Source organism: Cydia amplana, chromosome 7, assembly GCF_948474715.1.
Source record: "Cydia amplana chromosome 7, ilCydAmpl1.1, whole genome shotgun sequence".
Taxonomy (NCBI): domain Eukaryota; kingdom Metazoa; phylum Arthropoda; class Insecta; order Lepidoptera; family Tortricidae; genus Cydia; species Cydia amplana.
Window position 1 is genome coordinate 19,011,582 of NC_086075.1, and position 20,524 is coordinate 19,032,105.

Genomic DNA, 20,524 nt, shown 5'->3' on the forward strand with positions numbered 1-20,524 from the left:
CTAGATTATCACGGTTCGTGAGATACAGCCTGGTGACAGACGGACGGACGGACGGACGGACGGACAGCGGAGTCTTAGTAATAGGGTCCCGTTTTTACCCTTTGGGTACGGAACCCTAAAAATCGCTATAAATGCTCAAACACCCTCCAATGGGAAGGGCGGGACTTATTATTTGCATTGCGGCCATTCGGGCAGTTTGAGCGGATTATCGTTGGGTTTGTTTATGATTATAGCGGTTTTTATGAAAAATAACTGTAGATTATACTGTAATACTGGTTGTGTTGGTAAATGTGCTGCACGTAGGAACGTAGGTAAGGTTTAATTTTATTTCTGATTGTGCCGAAATATTGCTTTAATATTGATTTTGTTTTAAGTAAGTAAGTAAGTAATCATTTATTGTCAGATTGTGCATGTCAGTTTACAGATGTTACAAAATTATTAGCTTAGTGAGTGTCACAATCAACCAGTTTACGGTATACAATTTCCTTATTCCTAAAATACATATAGTACAATTCAAAATACACTAAAAATTAAATAAATATAAGAGAAGGAGAATTTAACAAGTATGAGTGATATTAAAAAAAGAATAACGGGTTGCACTCCTGGAGTGCCGACAGAAGTGAAAACTCAATGACTAGTCCAAAATGTCTGCAGCACTATGTATAATTGACCCATCCTCCTTTCTATTGAAAAACTTTAGTTCTGAAATTGCTGGCCAATGAGCTTAAATTTGTAGCGTTAATTGTTTTAAATTCGAATAGAAACTTTAAAGTTACCTTGCAGACCTCGCATCTAAATATATTTGGTTATGATATTTTAAGTTTTATTCACCAGTACTAGAGTTCACTTTTATTAGCGATTTCATCAAAATGTAGCTTTATTGAATTATACTCGCATTTGAGTGATATAAAGTTAGAATGTAACTGTGAGATCCTCGTATTTCAGCCCGTACAAGATTAGAACCTTTTTCATGTAATGTCATTGAGTTTTTCTTTATTGATTTAAATGCCATCTAAACCTTACGGTCCCGTGATCGCCTTACGGTCACGTGATCGCCTTACGCTGTCTCGAGTTTATCATTTTTTCAAAAAGTGCCCAGCGCCGCTAAAGAAGTTTTCACTTCAAAAAAATGCGTCAATGTGTAGGAATTAATAATAGTCAATGGGCACATTGAACATTGCTAAATTAAATTAATGTACATGATGAAATATATGTTGCTTTTAGCACTTTATTAGTTGTGGTTACATAGTGGAATAACTCGTAATTGTAAATCTAAGATAACAAACTATTTAATGAAACCACTCTTTAGCGAAAAAAGTAGGTTTCATGACAGTTCTACAAAGCCTTTGAAGTTATTCTTCTTTCAGTACTGGTAGATGTTTCTCATCCTTCTTTTTCTGTACTTCTGCGTACTTCTCGACTGCTGCTCGGAACTCACGGGCTTCTTCCAGCTGCTTAGTTTCCTTCTTGCCCCAGAATGTCTTATTTGAGTACCATTTCAAGTATTGTTCGTAGTCCTGTCAGTGAATTAAATTCATATTTGATAGTGGTGGTGGTATTTGGTGGTGGTTTGGTGGTGGTTTGGTGGTGGTGGTGGTGGTGACCTTTAAATATTTTACCCATGTGGGCCAACAACGTAATATATAAAGGTAATACATACCATACCTACCTAAGTACCTGTAGGTACATGAAGTACGGGTGTGGAGATCAGATTCAAACAGAATGATGAGTTCCCGATTCGCGGGATTCTTGTTTCGCCGGATTTACTTTAATTAGGTAAGTATACGTCACAATCCGAATATACGCGAATCCGACGAAACAAAAATCAGGCGACTCGGGAACTAACCATACAAATCGTATTAGTAAGTACGAGTACTTAGTTTCTTCCTGTACGTCCGAACTGAAATGTGTAGGTACGTTATTGCGATTGTTAACTCCTGAGGTATTTCCTTTGCTCTACGAGATAGGATTCTTCCAGAAGCGGGTATTCAAAGGTCGGCAAGTCTCATCCCGTCTGCTCGCTTATTGTAAAATCTTTTATTGAATAGTTAAAGGCAACTTACATGTTTTTCAACTCCTGTCTGGATGATGTAATCGAAGATTTCCTTCACAGATAGACCATACGCTGCCATTCTGTAACGAGATGGATTATGTAACTATGCATATAATTCTCTAATAAACAATTTAGTATAGCAATATATAAACATTTCAATTCAGCAAGGGACCAAGTATTGTCGAGATTTTTTGCGTCTTGCTTTGAAAAGTCGTTTGGTTGATATATGAAGAATATGAAAATATATGGTGATGACATTGTTAGAGTCCATACTCAGCATAGGATTAGCAGACACAAAATGGGAAAACGTCAGCATAACGTCATATTTATGCATTTGTTATAGCACGTAAGCACGTAGGTCCTCACTTGATGATGCGATTAGGCGTCATAAAGTCCTGCAGCGTGGTCTTGAGGAATGCGAAGCTATATCCTCTGAGCATCCACGCCAGGGTGTGCACGTCCAAGTCCCGAGGGAGGCAGCGGTTACTGAAACAAAAAACTCTTCTGTTGTGTTGTTGTAAAAAAAACTCAACCAGAGTTGATTCTCAAACTTAACTTAGGTACCTGATGATCCAATTGCTTAACAATTGAACGACCACTGAGTAAGTGGTGTCAGGAAGCAGGAGTACATCCGGGAACTGCTTGAGGAGTTTCCCTGTTGTCAGCCAAGGCTCGGAGCAGCTGGCTGAAACAGAAGTTAAGTACCTAGTTCAAAGGTGCTTACGATTTCTTCATGATAAACAATTTTTGTATATAGACGATAATTAAGTAGGCATATTAGGTATCGAGAAAAAGTACATCGGAATGACAGGACAGGTGCTAGCGTGAATGAAAGTTAGCCTAGTAGAGGTGTAAAGTTTCATTTATCTAATAAGGCAATTGATTCTGCTGAATATTCATATAACTTACCAATGATAGTAATATTATCAGTTTTGTTAAACCGTTTCAAGAGCTTCTTAATAAGGTATCGTTTTATCAGTTCTGCATTCGGAAAACCTCCGATAGATTTCTTTTTCTGAAATTAAAATTAAGTAAGTAGCAATGAAATTATACTTGTATCCACTCTCTTATGGGTCCGCGTTCGAGCCGAGGCGTTGAAATGAAATGAAATGAAATGAAATGAAATGAAATGTATTTATTTGTCAGAATATGGTACATTGATGTGATCTTAAATTAGAATTAATGCAAGTTCCATCATATTCGACACATCGTGCATAGTTTTCGATAGAAACATCACGTGATAACGCGATAAAGTGTCAGATGCCTCTGCCCGGATCCGGACTTTTCTAGCGTATCATATGTCATCCATTAGAGATCATCAGAATCTAAAAGCAAATGAATAGAAAATAACCATTAAAATATAGTAGGAGCATGCAGTCATCTATATTCTGCATTCTGCATTCCACAATGTTAATGTACCTACTTATTCTACAGTTGTAAAAACAGGTGGCCAAGGATTTACCTTCCTATAAAATAATAATTGCACATTTTTCATGTAAATGACTGCGGGCTGTGCAACACGAGCACAGATGGCTAATACAGCATTTATTAAGTTTTGCAAGTATTCTGGCGTCACCAAATCCACGTCCAAAGCCAAAGGGTCGACTTCCAAGAGTGTTGCGTCTACAAAAAATAATAAGCTATACCGTTAAAAAATTACATTTTTGATACAAGCTTTTATCGCCGACTACTTTTCTTTCAATTGGCAACTAATACTCATCGAGAGATTCTAACAATTAACAAACCCCAACAGGCAAACACACTTGGGTTGCGTTATAATCTTATAATAGAGTTCCTATATGGCCACCTCCACTGCTAGATAGTAGGTATGTACCACAGATGCATTGTCACCCAACTAACCCAACTTACATATACCTATAGGAATGTTAAATTTCAGCTCAATCGAATTATGGGAAGTGGGTTTTATTAACTGCAAGATTCGACCCGAACATATAACCATTGCAATTTGCAACTAATTCATAAAAGCTTGTAACATACCGTTAACAGAAGCCAGCGCGTAGACCAGCGTCGATCGTCCGCTGCCAGCTGGACCCACGACCAGGATTCTGTGGAACCCTTGACTGACTTCTCGGCAGCGCTCCCACCAGAGGCTTCTTATTTCACCGGCGCATGGGTGCGCCTCTCTGCAATGCATGGAAGTTAGGAAAAAAATATGGGATGATTTTACACAAATCGACCTAGTCCTACAGTAAGCTCAATAACGCTTATGTTGTGGGAAGAATATGGTTCAGATTGAGAGTAAATACAATCATTAATATATATAAAAAAAATGAGAAAAGAGAGATAAAATGAGCATGATGCTGGTAACAGATGATTTCGGATATGTGGAGAGAATTAATGAAAGAAACAAAAGGCTACACTGCCAAACAACGCAAGACAAGTAGCTACAATGGGTGGATGGGAATGGAATGACGAAGACACCTAGTTGTATAGAAAAATCCGGAGTCAGATTCATAGAAAACCACCAACCACTAACCAATGAATATGTATGTAGGTATGAAAGTGAACGAATCAGCGGGCGTAGTAAATCGAGAAATAAGTAAAGGTATTGAGTTTTGTGTTTAAAAAAATTTTTTGATAATACAATAACTTACATGTCTAAGCAGCGACAGTCGTCACCGACAATGTTGTGATCTCCAAGGAAGTTTTCTAACTTGGTCTGAGAGTACTCTTTCAGAAAACCATTTTCCACCAAATACTAAGAATAGAAAAGATAAGATAATAATAAATTATAAAAATTAAGAGAATGCTGTTGTTAGGTAACAACTAACAATTATCATAGGGGTCTCAAGACCTACATAATTATGTATTTTTATTTAATTGGTTTGAGGTTTAATTTAAGTAGAATTTACCTACTGTTTAGTTAAAATAAAACAAATGAAGATTATAATATTACCTCCATTTTTTCTGCAACTACCTCATTGTCGGGTTCTTTGCTTTTCTTGGTTTTTTTCTTCTTTGCGCGCCTCCTTTTTTCCGGCATCGACTCAGGCATTTGTTCTTGTGCATTTTCATAATCTTTCTTTAAAGCTTTGTTAAGTTTCTTCAATTCCTCTCTGTAGATAGGTAACCATTTAAATCAGAAAAAGTCTTCTGATCAATTCCTTCCAATTGAATTTTAAATCTATATTGTTAGGTATAGTGAGTAAATTGACTAAAAGCAGAGCCATATCTCTTCTTAATAAAAAAAGGGCTTAAAACGATGGTAACTTAATAGATCAAATTGCATAAAACATTATTTTATAATAGTTATCTAAAGAGGAAGCTTGGGAACTACGTTAGTACGGAGAAGCGGCCACGTGACGTCATAAAAGTGTAAATTACTTCATATCGTCATCGACTTCAGTGGCGATTTTTAGTTTCACTCCTGCAATGAGATTTTCTTCGTCGACTTGTTTGACATTTCCTTGTTTTACTTCCATAGACTCGTCTGCATCCAGTTGGTCCCATAATTCGTGGTAATTATCTAAAGCCTAAATCAATGCAGAAGATGTTTATTATAGATTAATATTTGCTATAGGAGTAGGTATAAAAATAACTTCTTACATAAAAAAATAAATAAATAAATAAATCGTTTATTCAGATGAAATAAACCCTAACATACATATTTTTTTCTTCTGCCAAACTGCAGGACATGGACATGGAGAAGTCTCTTGTTACTTAACAAGGGAAACTACGTTTATACAAACGTATAGTTAGGTACATTTTTAAATAAAGACGAACCTCAATTAACTTATGCAACTTTTTTGATTCCGGGTAGTTATATCCTGGATGCATGTTAGGATTTTTCATCATCTTCCTTTTTAACTGTTCTTCAAGTTTAATTTTCCGTTTCTCTTCCAATTTCAACCTTTTCTGTTCCATTAAAACTGCCTTCTTTTCTAACCTTGTCTAAAAAATTAAGCAGGTTATGAGAAAGACAGAAATAAGCTCTATCTACTTGATAAAACAAATAACAACTTTGGATTTTGTTTATATTATTTACGATTCACATACATAGTGGGTTGGTTGGGAGGCGGACCTCATTTCTTATATTGATGTTGATGTGAATCGTTCACTACAATTTTCTTATCTAGGTATGCCTAAGTACTAATTACTGCGTTTTGTACCTCTTGTGTTGATTTGTTTTTGTTGCGTTGTTTTGCAGCAAAATACTCTTTATATTGCTCGTGCCAGTCTTCAGGTGATGGTATTTCTCCTCGCCAAATAGCAACTGATCCACCTTTATTAATCTTTGGAATATTATGAAAGAGACCGATTTTTTTGTACCTTGAATACAATTTCTGTAATCAGTTCGCATTTATTCTACTGTTCATCATCTTCCTCGCTTTGTCCCGGCATTTTGCCACGGCTCATGGGAGCCTGGGGTCCGCTTGGCAACTAATCCCAGTAATTGGCGTGGGCACTAGTTTTACAAAAGCGACTGCCATCTGACCTTCCAACCCAGAGGGTAAACTAGCCCCGTATTGGGATTAGTCCGGTTTCCTCACGATGTTTTCCTTCACCGAAAAGCGACTGGTAAATATCAAATGATATTTCGTACATAAGTTCCGAAAAACTCATTGGTACGAGCCGGCGTTCAAACACGCGACCTCCAGATTGCAAGTCGCACGCTCTTACCGCTTCACGCATTTATTCTACTGTTAAAAACATTTAATTTTTGGCCAGAGTATGGAACGCAGCAAGTGATGAGGATTATTAGTATTTCTGTTTTCAATATGTTTATATCTGTTGAATAGAGCTATTAAGGAATGTTTACCAATCTCGAAACCAATCTCTGATGCTATCTCGATAATCTTCTTTAATTTCGTCATGTTTTCTCTTATAAAAGTTTTCTTTTATTTGCACGCATTGATGTTTCCAGTCTTTGTCCATTTGTTTATATATTTCTACCCGTCGATTCTTCACCTTATTAATGATTTGATAAGCTTAAATTAAATTAGAATCTATAATTGCATTCTCCAAGTAACCTAATATTAATAATTGTTAGGTACCTCTTTTACTTTGTCTCTTTCGCTGTAGCTAAATTCACCGCAAGGTTTGATTCCCAATACCTCATTTGTTTTACATTCTCTTACTTTATTTCTTTTCAATTCCATGTATACTCTGAAAACTTTCTTGTTATTACCATCGAACAATTTATTTTCATCATAATGTTAAATGTTATTAAACTTACCTGCAAACTTTTTGTATTAGTTTTGCAGCTCGTATTTTGAGTTCTCCTCTTGCCTGGGGTGATAAAGTTCCTAGTAACTCCTTTTCCCACAGCTCTCTTTTTTGCATCTTTTGCAAGTTCAATTGAGTCACTCGCCTAGAAATTATCCATAGCCTCAAAACGCATTTTTTTATATTTAAGTGTTATCAACTTTTATTTACTCTATTAACCTAATTTGAATTTTGTACCTACCTAGTTTTTTCGTGCGCCTGTATCAAAGCCACCATTTCTCGTATCTTAAGTGCTTCTTCGGAAAGTTCCTCGCCTTTGTCATACCGAATGTATTTGTCCCCGGTTGCCTCGTTATCTTTTTTGTCATTATCATCATCCCACCACGCATCTATTGATTCTTTTTCTAAAATTTCTTCTTCTTTCGCTGCAATATTGCAAATAATGTCACAAAGTCAAACTCATAATTTTAATTCAGCATTTATAGAAAAATAAAAAAGCCTTAATAATAAGAAGGCGCCCAAATTTTTAAGTGTCGCGTTGATATGCCAAAAAATTGCCTTACCTAGCTCTAATTCCTTTTGAAGTATTTTCTCTTTAACTGCATTATAAGCATCAGTTATCATCTCTTTGACATGTTCACCCCTGTCTGCTCTGACCGGGATATCATGGAATTCTGCATCATCGACAGTCAAATGATGACGGATTGCACCCTTACTCAGAATTTGGGCTTGACATCCTTCTAGTTTCCGCAGCTGGTGCTTTAGTTCAAGGATTCTGCCAAATTTAATCGAAATGAGTCTACTCTGATTTCAACAAATTAGTACCTATATAATATTTAAAACTTTCGCGTTTTGAACACATATTAACTCACATTTATAGACGGGTCTAAATTAAATTCAATCGGGGGTAAATTAAATTAGTACCTATGTTTATATTTCTAAGAACTTTTTCTTTTAGCCTGTCTATAGATCTCACCGGTCCACCACTGCATACAAAACAGCGTAGATATCCTTCGTCTTCTGCACCTGCAAGTTCTGTTGCGAGCATTCCAGCACTTCGTTGTAAATGCTGATGTAAGCTGCTAGCATCCCGGTCAGGCGCTCGACGGCCTGGCAACGTCGCTTGTCGTGTGCTTTGGTAATCTGACATTGAGTAAAGGGTGAGGTGACTTTTTAAGCAAATCACTTTATTCTCTGGTAAAGACATCGTTTGAGACTCGGTGGCTAGTACCTATTTATCAATCATCATTATTATGTATTCGATGATGTGGCTTTGTATTGGTAACAAGTATGCAAAATTTGAGCCCCCAAAAGTTTATAGTTTTAAAATAAAAAACGAAATATGATCTTTATTCAATATTTTCTTTCTAGCCAGCCGATTTTGACGTGCGTCACGTATAATGTGCATATAGTAAAGACAATTATATGACATTAATTATAGGATATATTGCCATACAAAAAAGAAAAAAAACGAAAATTACTTTTTCACCTCAGCAGCTCGAACAAGGGTACTTTGATTCTTAAAAACAGTGAGCAAAATGCGATTTTGCTCACTGAGTGAGACAAAATGACATTCAAGTGACCTTTATAGTCAAATGTCACTTCAACATGCGGGGTCTAATAAAAGTTCGAAATACTTGGGTTCTATTATCTCTGTCCCTTTCACACTGTTAGCAAAAAGAAACAGACAAAAAAAAGTTAAAACGACATTCAACAGTATATTCACGGTTTATAATAGACCCCCGAAAAACTTCAGACCGCTTCGTTCCAAACCACGTACGAGTATGAATTCTTAATAATTAATAAATAAAAATAAAGTTTAAGATTTGATAAAAACTAATAAAATACTATATTTTCGGTATTTTATTGTACAATTAAAATAACTAACTCAAAAAATACACAGATCATCACGCAAAATTAATTATTTTACTTTTAAGAATTTCTACCACAGTTGACAAATAGTACGTATCCGCAATTCGGACCGTATCTTACAAAGATTTTTTTTACAAAAAAAAGTTGTCGATTGAAGTGTCAGTTAATGTTTGTTATTTCTATATTAAAAAAATTAATTTATTATTTTTTTTTTTTTAATTAATGGAATTTATTATTACGTTTTGTTTTTGTGTTCCATTGCGGTAATTAAACTTAATTGTTTGATATCTTAAGAAAACATGAGTGCAGATATTAAGTGATGAAGAAGGATTACATTTTTCAAGTTGTCTAATAGGTATGTTCTCACTGCGCTGAGGTGAAAAATGTTGTGTACTACACGAGATCAAAGTTATTTACATCTCGTGCGCTTTTGAGTCCCTTACTACGCTCAAGATTCTAAATTAGATTCACTCGCTACGCTCGTGAATCTATTATAGAATCTTTCGCTTGCACGGGACTCAAAATAAGCACTCGAAGAAATATCAAACTTTGATCACTTGTTGTACAAATAACTATTTTCAAAAAACAATTTTTATTAGGTACTGTCACGTCAGTGACACCTTCAAATTTCAAATTCCATGAAAACGAAGTCGTAGCCAGAATCCAAGTAGTAATTTTATAGAACTCTCAACCAGACATCACTTGACATTAATTACCTGATATGCTTGATCGATTTGTATTAATGATTTTAAGTGCTTATGTACCGTCTTCCATTTTTCGAAGTAAAAATTACTAGACATTTTTGATTTAAAAAACAATTCCACATAATATTGTATCTTAAATCGGCTTAAACTGTTGACGTTATTTCTAGTTGGCCTTGCTTCAATACATTTGCATTAAGCAACTAACATAGGTACCGTAAAATCAACCAACTATAGTCCAGCACTAAATACAAATTTTGTTCCATTTTTTGATTGTCTTACTTTTTTCTTGCTTTTATAAGATATTTTGCCTCAGACCTGCGACATTCAAATAATATTAACACTTGAACCAAGATATTCGGTTTCATTCTGTACCATAATTGGGACTGTTGGGAGTTTTTGGACAGTTGGATTGGACGCTATACCTATTCTTATATTATGAATTCATGATTCATATTGAGCAGTGGTTTCATTCATGATTCTGTAACGGTGTAAAACTGCATTGTAATATGGGATGGCCTTTATTATTGAGTGAAGCATCATATCCAAATACAAAAATACCAAAATTTTCATTGACAAAGTAGCATCACCATTCGATAAATTCTCGAGTGTAGCCTGATGATGGGTTTGAAAAAAAAAACTCTCTGTACCTAAAGACAGTATGTAATTTAAATACCTAATCAATTTCAAATAACCTGTCACCATCGAGCCGAGATAATTTCAAGTCAAATCGCATTGATCTCACATCGTCGAAATATTCAAATACATTTACGTCTTTCTTGTACCTGAGGTACAGTTTCAAGCTGTAAGAGGTAGATTATATGACATAAAATCGCTTGAAAATTCGTTTACCAAGTGAAAACATCGCCCGTCGTACGCTAATGTTATCTGTCACGTATCAAGTCTTCTTCTCTGATGTAAAACAGTATTTTTTTACTTATTTTCTTTTGTGTCACCCCTGAGATGTATCGAATTTTTATAAGGTGCCTTATGAGTTCGACAGTTCCATTAGAGTTAGTCTCGGTTACGCCCGCGGGATTGGGGAGAATTTTAAATTTTTCAGTGACATGTAACCTGAGTGTAATGAAAAGTGCTCAAGTCAACATTTATGACGGGAATATGTGCGTAGTTTCATATTGAGATGTGACAGCAGACATAATATATTTTATTAGAGTTTGAATTCTTATAGAACGGGAGACAATAGTGAAAAATTGATAGTGATAACTGGGGCCTTATCATGATGAGCTAAACTGAATCGCTAAAGGACGGAGCTATATAAGTCGCATAGCTCGGTCCTTTAGGTACATGGTCAGGCCCCTGATGTCCTTATTTTGATCAGGGATGTTGCGAATATCCGCATCCGCATCCGCAACCGCGGAACTTCCGCATTATTTTCAACATCCGCATCCGCATCCGCATAAAATCGATGCGGATGTAATGCGGATGCGGATGTGGAACAGGTCGGTACAGGAACGTCTTAGCATCGGCGTAAGTGCTAGACTGCTAGGTAATTTAGTCATTAACCAAAAAACCTATTAGAAATGAGCAGTCAAGCGTGAGTGGGACTTATTGTACGGAGCCCTTGGAATGCGAGTCCGACTCGCACTTGGCCGGTTTTTTGAAATAAAAATTACTAAAATGTAATATTTGACGTTTTTTATGGTACTATCTTGACATCCGCATCCGCATCCGCGGATGTGAGCCTTTAAAAATCCGCATCCGCATCCGCATCCGCGGATGTCAAAAAATCGGCATCCGCAACATCCCTGATTTTGATCAACGTAAAATACCAAGTGATCATATGAAGATAAAGCTTTCAATCTTGATTAGAAATACTAGAGAAAACCAAATGTATTAAGGATGACTCACGCTATAGAACGGTCCGGTACCGGGCCGAGGTATCTGACACTTCATTTTCTATAGAAATCATCACGTGATCATCCCTCATAAATGTAAGTATTTAGGTTGGTAGTCTACGAAGGCGATTTGCAAAACACCCTGTTATCAAAATTCATAATATACTTAGAGCAGCATCACTCTAACTAAACGGTGGAATTCACAAAGGAAAACAAGAAATAACCGTCAATTTTAAGCACCAAACTTAATCACATTCACGTCGCAACGCCCGTAAAGATAGCTAGCAGATTTAAAATCATAATGAACTCCAAATTGCAGTGAAAGGGCAAACGACCCCCATTCCGTTATCAGTCGGAAAACTTTACATCATACCCAATGAGGGAAATAACCGATCTGTGACAGGAACGCTCTATTCCTTTGACGCTTTCAACGCCCTTCTTTACCACGCTTTGCCAATGCAAACTGAACTGTAATCTCTCCGTTTTAAGGTTGTTACCGTCTATAATGCCAACGGACGCAAGCGCAATTTGGCTAGGTGTTTTATCGTGCAGCGCCACAGTTTCCGGGCGCGCTGAATGCCGCTGTCAGCGGAAGTAGTAAAGCCTTCCGCAGACAGCGAAATGTGTCGCCGCGCCTTTTTATTTTGCTTTCGCGTTTTTGTTTAGATTTTTTGTCGTGTTTCAATGTTTGGTGTTTTAAGTCTGCATTTAAATTTAGTCATTGTGAATTTTATGGAGGCAAGAAGCGAGTTAGTTTCTTAAATTGTGTCCAGATCTTACATTTGGTGTACTGTCAAACTGTATGATTAAAGATATTTAAAGCTTAATACGTAAAGAATGGCGGGAGTTTGCATGGAAAGGACCACAGGGCGGGAAAGACCCTTTGCCCAGCAGTGGGACACTCTAATAGGCTAAAAAATAGTACATAAATATGAAGTACTTTCAACAGACAAAGGCAAGGCTGCATGGAGAACAGTTGCATATATTATGGTCACGCTCACGATCCTCAAACGACGTATCGACTAGAAGGAAGAAAATATAATACATATATTCTTCATAATAAATACTTATTTAAAAAATAATGCTGGATAGCTGAATTCTGTTTAGCATAAATCGTAACACAATAGGTATCACGTGCAATCGGTGCAATTAAATATCCGCAACAGCTTATTTTATCCATAAGCGGAACTTACAAACGACATTCTATATGTATAAGCCTGGCATATTTAAGAACAGCCCTAGTAGCACGGTCGCATTTTTATCATTTATCACCATGCCTGTCACGTTCTAACAAGTATGTAAGTGCGAAAGTGACGGGCTTAGTGATAGTGGATAAAAAATGGAACCGTGCTGAGCCCGCGTCACAATGTATATAAAACTGTTGTCACAGAAAAATATCTGATTAACAGTCTAGTTTCAAGCGGTGTAGACGTTGAGCAGCGTTGTATCAAGTTGCCGATAGATGTCTCTGGGGGTCTCATAATGCCGCGCCGATACGTGTCCACAATATAATGCTACATGAACAGCATTTTAACTCTTAGTTTTAGAAGGTGTTAGTTATTTAAATTCATAGACACGTCACAAGTAGGTACGCGGTAGGTACGCTATATTGCCCACCACTATTTAAGGTATCGTTCGGATTCAGACTACACCAGCATTACCGCGGCAGAGCAACATTAGGTACTGTCTGCATTGCTGCCGCAAAAGTCAAAAATTTCGGTAGTAACATCGATGTTGACATTTGCGGCAGCAATGCAGTCGCCAGTAATGTCGCGCTGTAATACTGCTGCTGTAGTAATGCAGTCGACTGCAAAAAATGTTCGAGTGGTTATCGTAGCTATATCATCATTTTTTTTAATTCATTACATTTCACTGCATAACAGTATTCCAAAGCACTGTGAAACCAATAGACATTTTCACACACTAAACTTTTCCCTAATTCTGAATTGTTGGAACTCCCGGATTTTTTGATCTGTATGGAAAATAAAAGCTTCATTTAAACAATAAATTCTAGACATCAAACGCAACCGCTATAAATAGTAAACTCCAGCTTTCGGCTGTCTAAGCTCTTGGATTATAGAGCAGGCGACCTGAGTCACTAATTGCCGGCGGGCGTGCCGGATTCGCGAGGGCCGGAATACCAGAGTAAGAGTGCCTACTGTACTGGAAAATAATCATAACTGTGACGTCGCTTCGCATGTCCTACTGAACGGCCCCGTAGGGAATACACCTACCGCGTTATGAGCTTAATTATTTCGTTGCTGTATTCCTCTAGGAGCCACAGGAAACGTAGGTACAATTCAAAAAATATGGAAATTTTATTTTTCAAACAACCTTCTGGTGTCATATTATTTCATGCCATCATATTTCATGTAAAAGGACTCACAGCACCGAAAAATTGGACATCAATCTGATATAGCGATTTGTCACACAGTACACATCAGCGGGCGCAGCATGGTTCAATTTTTATCGTCTCTCACTATGCCCGTCGCTTTCGTACTTACATACTTGTTAGAACGTGACAGGCATGGTGACAAGCGATAAAAATGCGACCGTGCTACCGCTGCAGGTCAAAAAGAATACTCACATCAAAGTCGCTCCTTCAACTCTGTAAGATCCGATTGAGAATGGTAACTTGGTAACCACTGTCATAGAGTCTGTGCAGAAAGAGAAGAGTCGTGGAATGTATTATCATGCCGCGATCAGAAAGGGATTAGAAATAACAGATTTCCATACACTTACGTCAAAATCAATATGGATTGACAGCTATCTCAATCCCTTTCTAATCGCGATTCAGTAATATGGGGCCCAATACATTCCACGACTCTTCTCTTTCCGAACAGACTCTAACAGTTTTATCTATGGACCGTTTAACAAACATCTTTTTAATTTAGGTGATACAGACATTCCCCTAGCCGAGGTTGCAAGGAGACAGAAGAGACTCTTCCATTTTGTTATCGCAATCTTCTAGGTAAAAAATTCCACTTCGTCGAGACCACCAGTGGCAGAACAAAGAAAACAAACTAACCCCCCGTTTTAAAGCTCACATTAGGAGCAGTGGCGCTGGGAGCTAATAAAAGAGATAACAGCGGTAGATCACATTTCAGCGCAAAGTATCGCGGGCGACAAATCGGCCGAAATGAGCCATTCGGAGCTGGAAGCACTGCCATTTATAAAGAGAGCGCACTTATGACCTGTGCCGCAAGGGACGAGAGAGCCAGAAAGTGCGGGGGTCTGAATGTCCATTGTTGTGACCCCCGTTTTGTATTTATATCACGTTTTTCTTATTTGTGTCTCAAGGACTGGAGAAATGTTTCTCGCCTGTGTGCAGCGTAAAAATTTGCTTTTGTCTTTGTACTCTGTGATGTCTACAGGAAAGATGCGAACGTCGACCACTAACGCTACGGCCAGCACGCGATTTAAATAGAAGAAAAATGTGAATGTGCTATAAGTCCGCGCACCCCCTCCTTGGGCCCAGAGGGCCTACCGCGAACCACGTTCGACGTGTTGCCTCCCTGTCACACTTACGTACGAATTCACAAGTGCGACAGAGAGGCAACACGTCGAACGTGGTTCGCGGTAGGCCCTCTGGGCTGGGCCTAGGACAACAGTAGATTTTTTATTTGCGATTTTTTTTTACAATTTGCCATTCGACCCCCCTGACTGTATAGTCAGATTTATATCGGGATCCGCCCTTGAGATGCACAGAACCGTACCGCTCCGCTCATAACCTTAGGCCACGCCGCCAACAACAATATTTCAAGGCGACGGACATTTTTATAGGTATTTAGCGAAAACGTCGCTCCTACAGGCCAATTTGCAAGTTGTTGGCGCGATAAATCGCCGCGAGCGCACTTTGTAGCAAAAAGTGCAATTTCTATTTATTAACCCATAAATATTTACCCATTTAAATGATTATTTTGCACCAAAACGGTGCAGGTAAACAGACGCCACAAATAAACGCTTGCAAATGAATCCAGAGGTGTCACGGATTCGGAGATATGATGCTTCCGTTATGGTTCAGCCTGTAACCTAAAAGACAAAAGATGGTCAAGTGATTTGGCCCAAGTCTAAGGACTTATCTCCTTGAGAGATTCAAAACACTCCTTGCATACATAATTTTGTCGTTAGCACTGTAGGTAATTGTGACAAATAGCACTGTGACACAATGTTGTTACGGAACGGACAATTCCAGGTAACCAAACTATTATTCGATTTATAAAATTGTCTAAATCGGTGTTCAAAACTTTCCCATATCCCTATATCAACAAAGTTTTGAACACCAATAGCCGCTCAGCTACTACATTCGCTGTTGTTGCTTGTAAGTTATACATAAGAGTCGTATTTTGTTTTACTAATCATACTCGTACTCAGAGATCATGTTATTCAAGAGATGAGCTCACAATGCGTCACAATGCTTTTTGAATTAAAAGATCGTAGCAATATTTCACCACAAGATGGCGCGAGCTTCAACGCCCGAAACTTTGTAGGATAAAGTTTGGAGATAATGTGCAAAAACTGCTTCTGGGTGATTTAAAGCACTAAGTAAATCAAGTTTATTTTGCTTGAGCATCTTTGTGTGTTAATATCTCATCAGGTTATTTTTGTAAGTACTATTAGACTCTCAAGAAGGTGGAAATACTTCCTACCGTTATCCAGTACTTAATCTTGTTAGATTAAGTAGGTATGGTATAGTATTGTAGGTATGGTACAATGTACAATATCGTTACACATAAATTACTCCATGAAAATGGCATTTGCAACCGTGCTGAAATATCGGGAACTCGTTTAAAACAGCCATATTGTTTTACCCAGAATGCCATGGTAGCATGGAGGTATGAAGTGCAAAAAGACCTTAGCGAACTCAGCGCGCGCCGTCGATTGCACAAAAACGGCTTTGGACAGAGAAGCCTGGCTGTCTTTGGTGTCGGAGGCCTAGATCCAGTTCGGGTGGTCCCGCCACAGCAGTCAGTAAGTATGGTAGAGAGGATCATCAAAGAAATTTGAATTCACATGTGGATTGTCTATGGTTGCGATCTGAAATCTAATATCAGCCCTAATACTTACCTACCTAACAAATTGTGCTGACCGATTTCAGAACCATTTCCCGTGACCACAGATAATCTGGCTTGAGTATGTGATGGCTTCCAGAAGACATTTTGTCCAAAAACTTTCCCAATCGCTCCATAAAATCTCTAGCTCCTACATCGTACATATTCCAACTAATTCCATTTTCAGAGCAGATCCATCAGAGCAAACCGCGGGTAATCTCTCCCGCTCTGCCCCGTAAATCAGAGAGAGACGACGTTTTTACGAGCTCTTAATCAAGAAATATACGATTGCGCGCACGATTAAGCGGGATCTCGCTAATGCAGTTGTTCGGCTGATATACGGTCTTTGTTGCAGGGGAAATGTAATGAACGTTATTAATGTCAAATGTTAGGCTTAATGTCAGTTTTAAAGGTCGAAAATAGAATCTGATACCTACATATTTTTTAAATATGGTGGCTGTGACAGCTGTCATATGCAGTTCATGACTTCGTCGTTAAATTATAATATTACTGGAGTGACATGTTATGTGGGACGATATCCCTTCGCGCCTACATTTTTCAAATATGCCGCCTTTTTCTACTGACAAGATCTGCTTGACCATGTATAACTTGTACTACAGTACACAAGTTAGGATCGCCTTTTGAAATACGGTATGAAACTAAGGAAATGTATCACCGCCAAGTGAAAAACCTATAGGTTGTTGCCGCACAATGTCAGGCTTTCAATGGAAGCTAAGGTGGAAACGAATTTGTTTCATGACTTTCAAGCTTTGTCCACCAAATAACCCTGTTTTATCATCAAAGGCTTAATCGTCGGATCAACTCAAACTTGTCACTACTTAGCAACATGTTACATCTTGTGCACGTTTCACTCTCCACACGCCGCCCGAATGAATTTGTCAGCCGCGTCAGTCCTCGGCGTTTTCCCAACACCCATCCCAAAAAGGCTTAACATTATACCAGTTTTGGTACGACTTAGGTCCTTTCTCGTAACTGGGCAGAGATTTATGGGCCAGGGAATGTGAACTCAGAGGAAATTCCCTTTTTATTCGCGCGATATGTTTTATTTGGGGAGACGGATGGCCTGGAGGCGATGAGTCAAGTTCAAGTTTGTCTTTTTGATTAGTGCGGAGGAAGGATTTATGGCTGGGACTGGAGGTTGGTAAAGGAAATGGGTGTGGAGGTATGAGTGGAGGTATATGAATGGGAAAAAGCGGTAAGTCATAACTTCATTACCTACTTATAAATGAAGTATACTTTAAACACAAGCGTAAAATTTTATTGATGTCCATATAAATAGGACGAACACATCAGTAAATAAGTTTTGAAGATTACTAACTATTCGATTTGCAGAACTTACAGATTTTTAGTCCTTCCATAGATCAAATGGTATGAAAAGAAAAATAATTAGGTGATCTTTTGCGACTTGAATTGCCTTTTTAAAGTCTAAAATATAAGATTGTTTGAAATATCCATCGTTTAAGTAAGAGTTATGTGAGACTCCAATGATGAATTTGATCACCAGATTTATTTAGTTCCTTTTTACCTCAGAATAAAAGCATCCCAGGCATAAGAATTAATTCTGAATTGTTCATACTCCGTTTCTTTGTCTCTATGCAGCGAAATTAATGCCCCGCGAAGTAACTTGCTGAAATTGTGTCAACAATTTTATTGGTTCTGCCTTTTCAAGGGGACTGTTCTTAGATGTACACTCTTGTTGAAGATCTTGTACTTGAAAGTTTTAACAAGCTACGTACTATCACCACCAACACTTTGTTCTATTTTTGGGTTCTTTCAGGCCAATTGTCACGGACTAACAATTTCAGTTACTTCGTACAAGGCGACTTCTCGTGTAGCTTTCTGGCTAGATACCTAGATTTCGTCAAACATTTTGTAGCTTTTATGTAAATAAACACTAAAGATAACAGGAGTTATTGAATAATGTGAACCTAACCCTTGAATTTCATGAGGAGACAATGCGTTTTCAATTTTTTTTTTAATAATTTGAGAGTACTCTAGAATCAAACTAGAATCTAAAAACCGAGTCGAGTCTTAAAGCAGAGGGCTCAAACGACTTGACATTTAACCTACACTGCGTTTGTCGGTAACCCCAAAGTAGCACTCCCTATAGAACTACCAGTTGCACGGTACCACGGTACCCTAACGCGAACATTTTCCAAGTTTCTTTATTAAACCCGTGTTTATGGTCGCATAAATTCGCTTTATCTTTATGAATATTCAAGAAAGTCGTTAACACAGCCCGTCGACTTTTTTCGCTGAATAATGACTTTGATGTGGCGGTTAAGATAGACCTGTGTGTTCTTGTTGGTTGAGGGAATTCAGAGTCGACTTCTTTGGGTGAACTAGTGTAAAAGTGATATTTAGATTTATGACGTTTTTTTAAGTTAATAATTTTGCTTCAAATCGAGGAACATCTAGAGTCGCTCGCGTTGGGTATTTAGCTAAAGGTACCGTTCGGATTCAGACTATATCAGTAATCAGCATTACTGCAGAATTATTGAAGCGCGACATCTGTGTCGACTGCAGTGAGGATGCTATCAAAAATCCGGGCAGCATCATAGATTTTCACATTTGCGGCAGCAATCCAGTTGACAGTAATGTCGAGCTGCAAAACTGCTGCAGTAAAGCTTGTGACTGCATTACTGCAGGAAACGTCAAGTTAATTATACGTTATACGGAGAGCACGTTTATGCATTCCAAACACCCTATCATGTTCGGCGGCTGTGCCCCAGAGATCAACACCCTGAGTAAGGCTCGAATGTAAATATCCGTAATACGCTGTTTTGAGATTCTCAGCCTGGATGAGCCCAGCTATGAGATGAGCCTACCTATAGCAGGTTGACTGGATGTGGAGAGCCCATGCCATGACCCAAGTGATAACAGCCTTTACACATATCTTAAGTATTTTCAGAATCATTTATCCGGCATGCCAACTTTAGGCATTCCTAAATACCTTAAGAGCGGGGCCACAAGCAACGATCTCGCAGCGAGTACGCAACAACATCGCCGCGAACACGCAACGACTTCGCTCCCAATCCAGTATGACAGTACGCAGCGAAATCGTTGCGCGCTCGCGGCTAACTCGTTGCGCGCTCGCGGCGAACTCGCTGCGCGCTTGCCACGCTTTCAATTCGCTCGCAAATCGCTAGTGTGCCCCGCTCTAAGCGATCGACTCGCCAGATTAGCGATGGAAATCGCAGCAGCGATTTATCGCGGCTAAGTTATGGCTGCGCACGGCTCCGGCCTAGGTCTTATTCAGATTTATGTCCTAGCTAGGTTTCACTCGTGACTTACCTCATATATTACTTTAATAGAATCGGTGGGTTATAGTTACGAATGTAACGTTGTAATAACAAAATATTACCATCAAGTGGATAATATTATACAACCTGCCTACGCTTGGTTCTAAATAAAAGAAATTCATATCCCATAAAGTTTTATGGCCTTAAGGTATATGTTCATCATAGGCAGCTTGGCCTAATTTGGCATAATTAGTATTTCTTGTATAGGTAGGTAGGTACCTATACTACCTATAGGGACAATCAAATGGTATTATGGTACTCAATAACAAATAGAGAGGCCGGTAATAATTGAGTTTCACCGATTTGAGATCGGTGAAACTTGTTTTTTTTTTATCCAAACGATTTGATTATATGTAATAAATAACAAAATGAGAGGGTAACTGTGCGTCTCTAAAAGGTCGTATAAAATGGTACATACGTACCTACACATGAGCTAAACAGATATGTTAAAACTAGAAAGGAAACTTGCAATTCACGACCA

General features: G+C 38.2%; 1 protein-coding gene across 1 annotated transcript; it reads right to left on the reverse strand.

Annotated features, from left to right (window-relative positions):
* Positions 1–1,336: 1,336 nt before the first annotated feature.
* LOC134649540 (uncharacterized) lies at positions 1,337–9,982 on the reverse strand. Its single transcript, XM_063504308.1, has 19 exons — positions 9,829–9,982; positions 8,217–8,383; positions 7,804–8,015; positions 7,482–7,665; positions 7,251–7,385; positions 7,069–7,180; positions 6,834–6,982; positions 6,184–6,343; positions 5,798–5,965; positions 5,399–5,547; positions 4,971–5,130; positions 4,669–4,772; positions 4,052–4,197; positions 3,516–3,676; positions 2,963–3,068; positions 2,618–2,738; positions 2,420–2,539; positions 2,064–2,133; positions 1,337–1,517 (listed from the first exon to the last, which is right to left on the reverse strand). The coding sequence occupies exons 1-19, from the start codon at positions 9,910–9,912 to the stop codon at positions 1,353–1,355; spliced, it is 2,673 nt and encodes an 890-aa protein (XP_063360378.1). The 5' UTR covers positions 9,913–9,982; the 3' UTR covers positions 1,337–1,352.
* Positions 9,983–20,524: the final 10,542 nt, after the last annotated feature.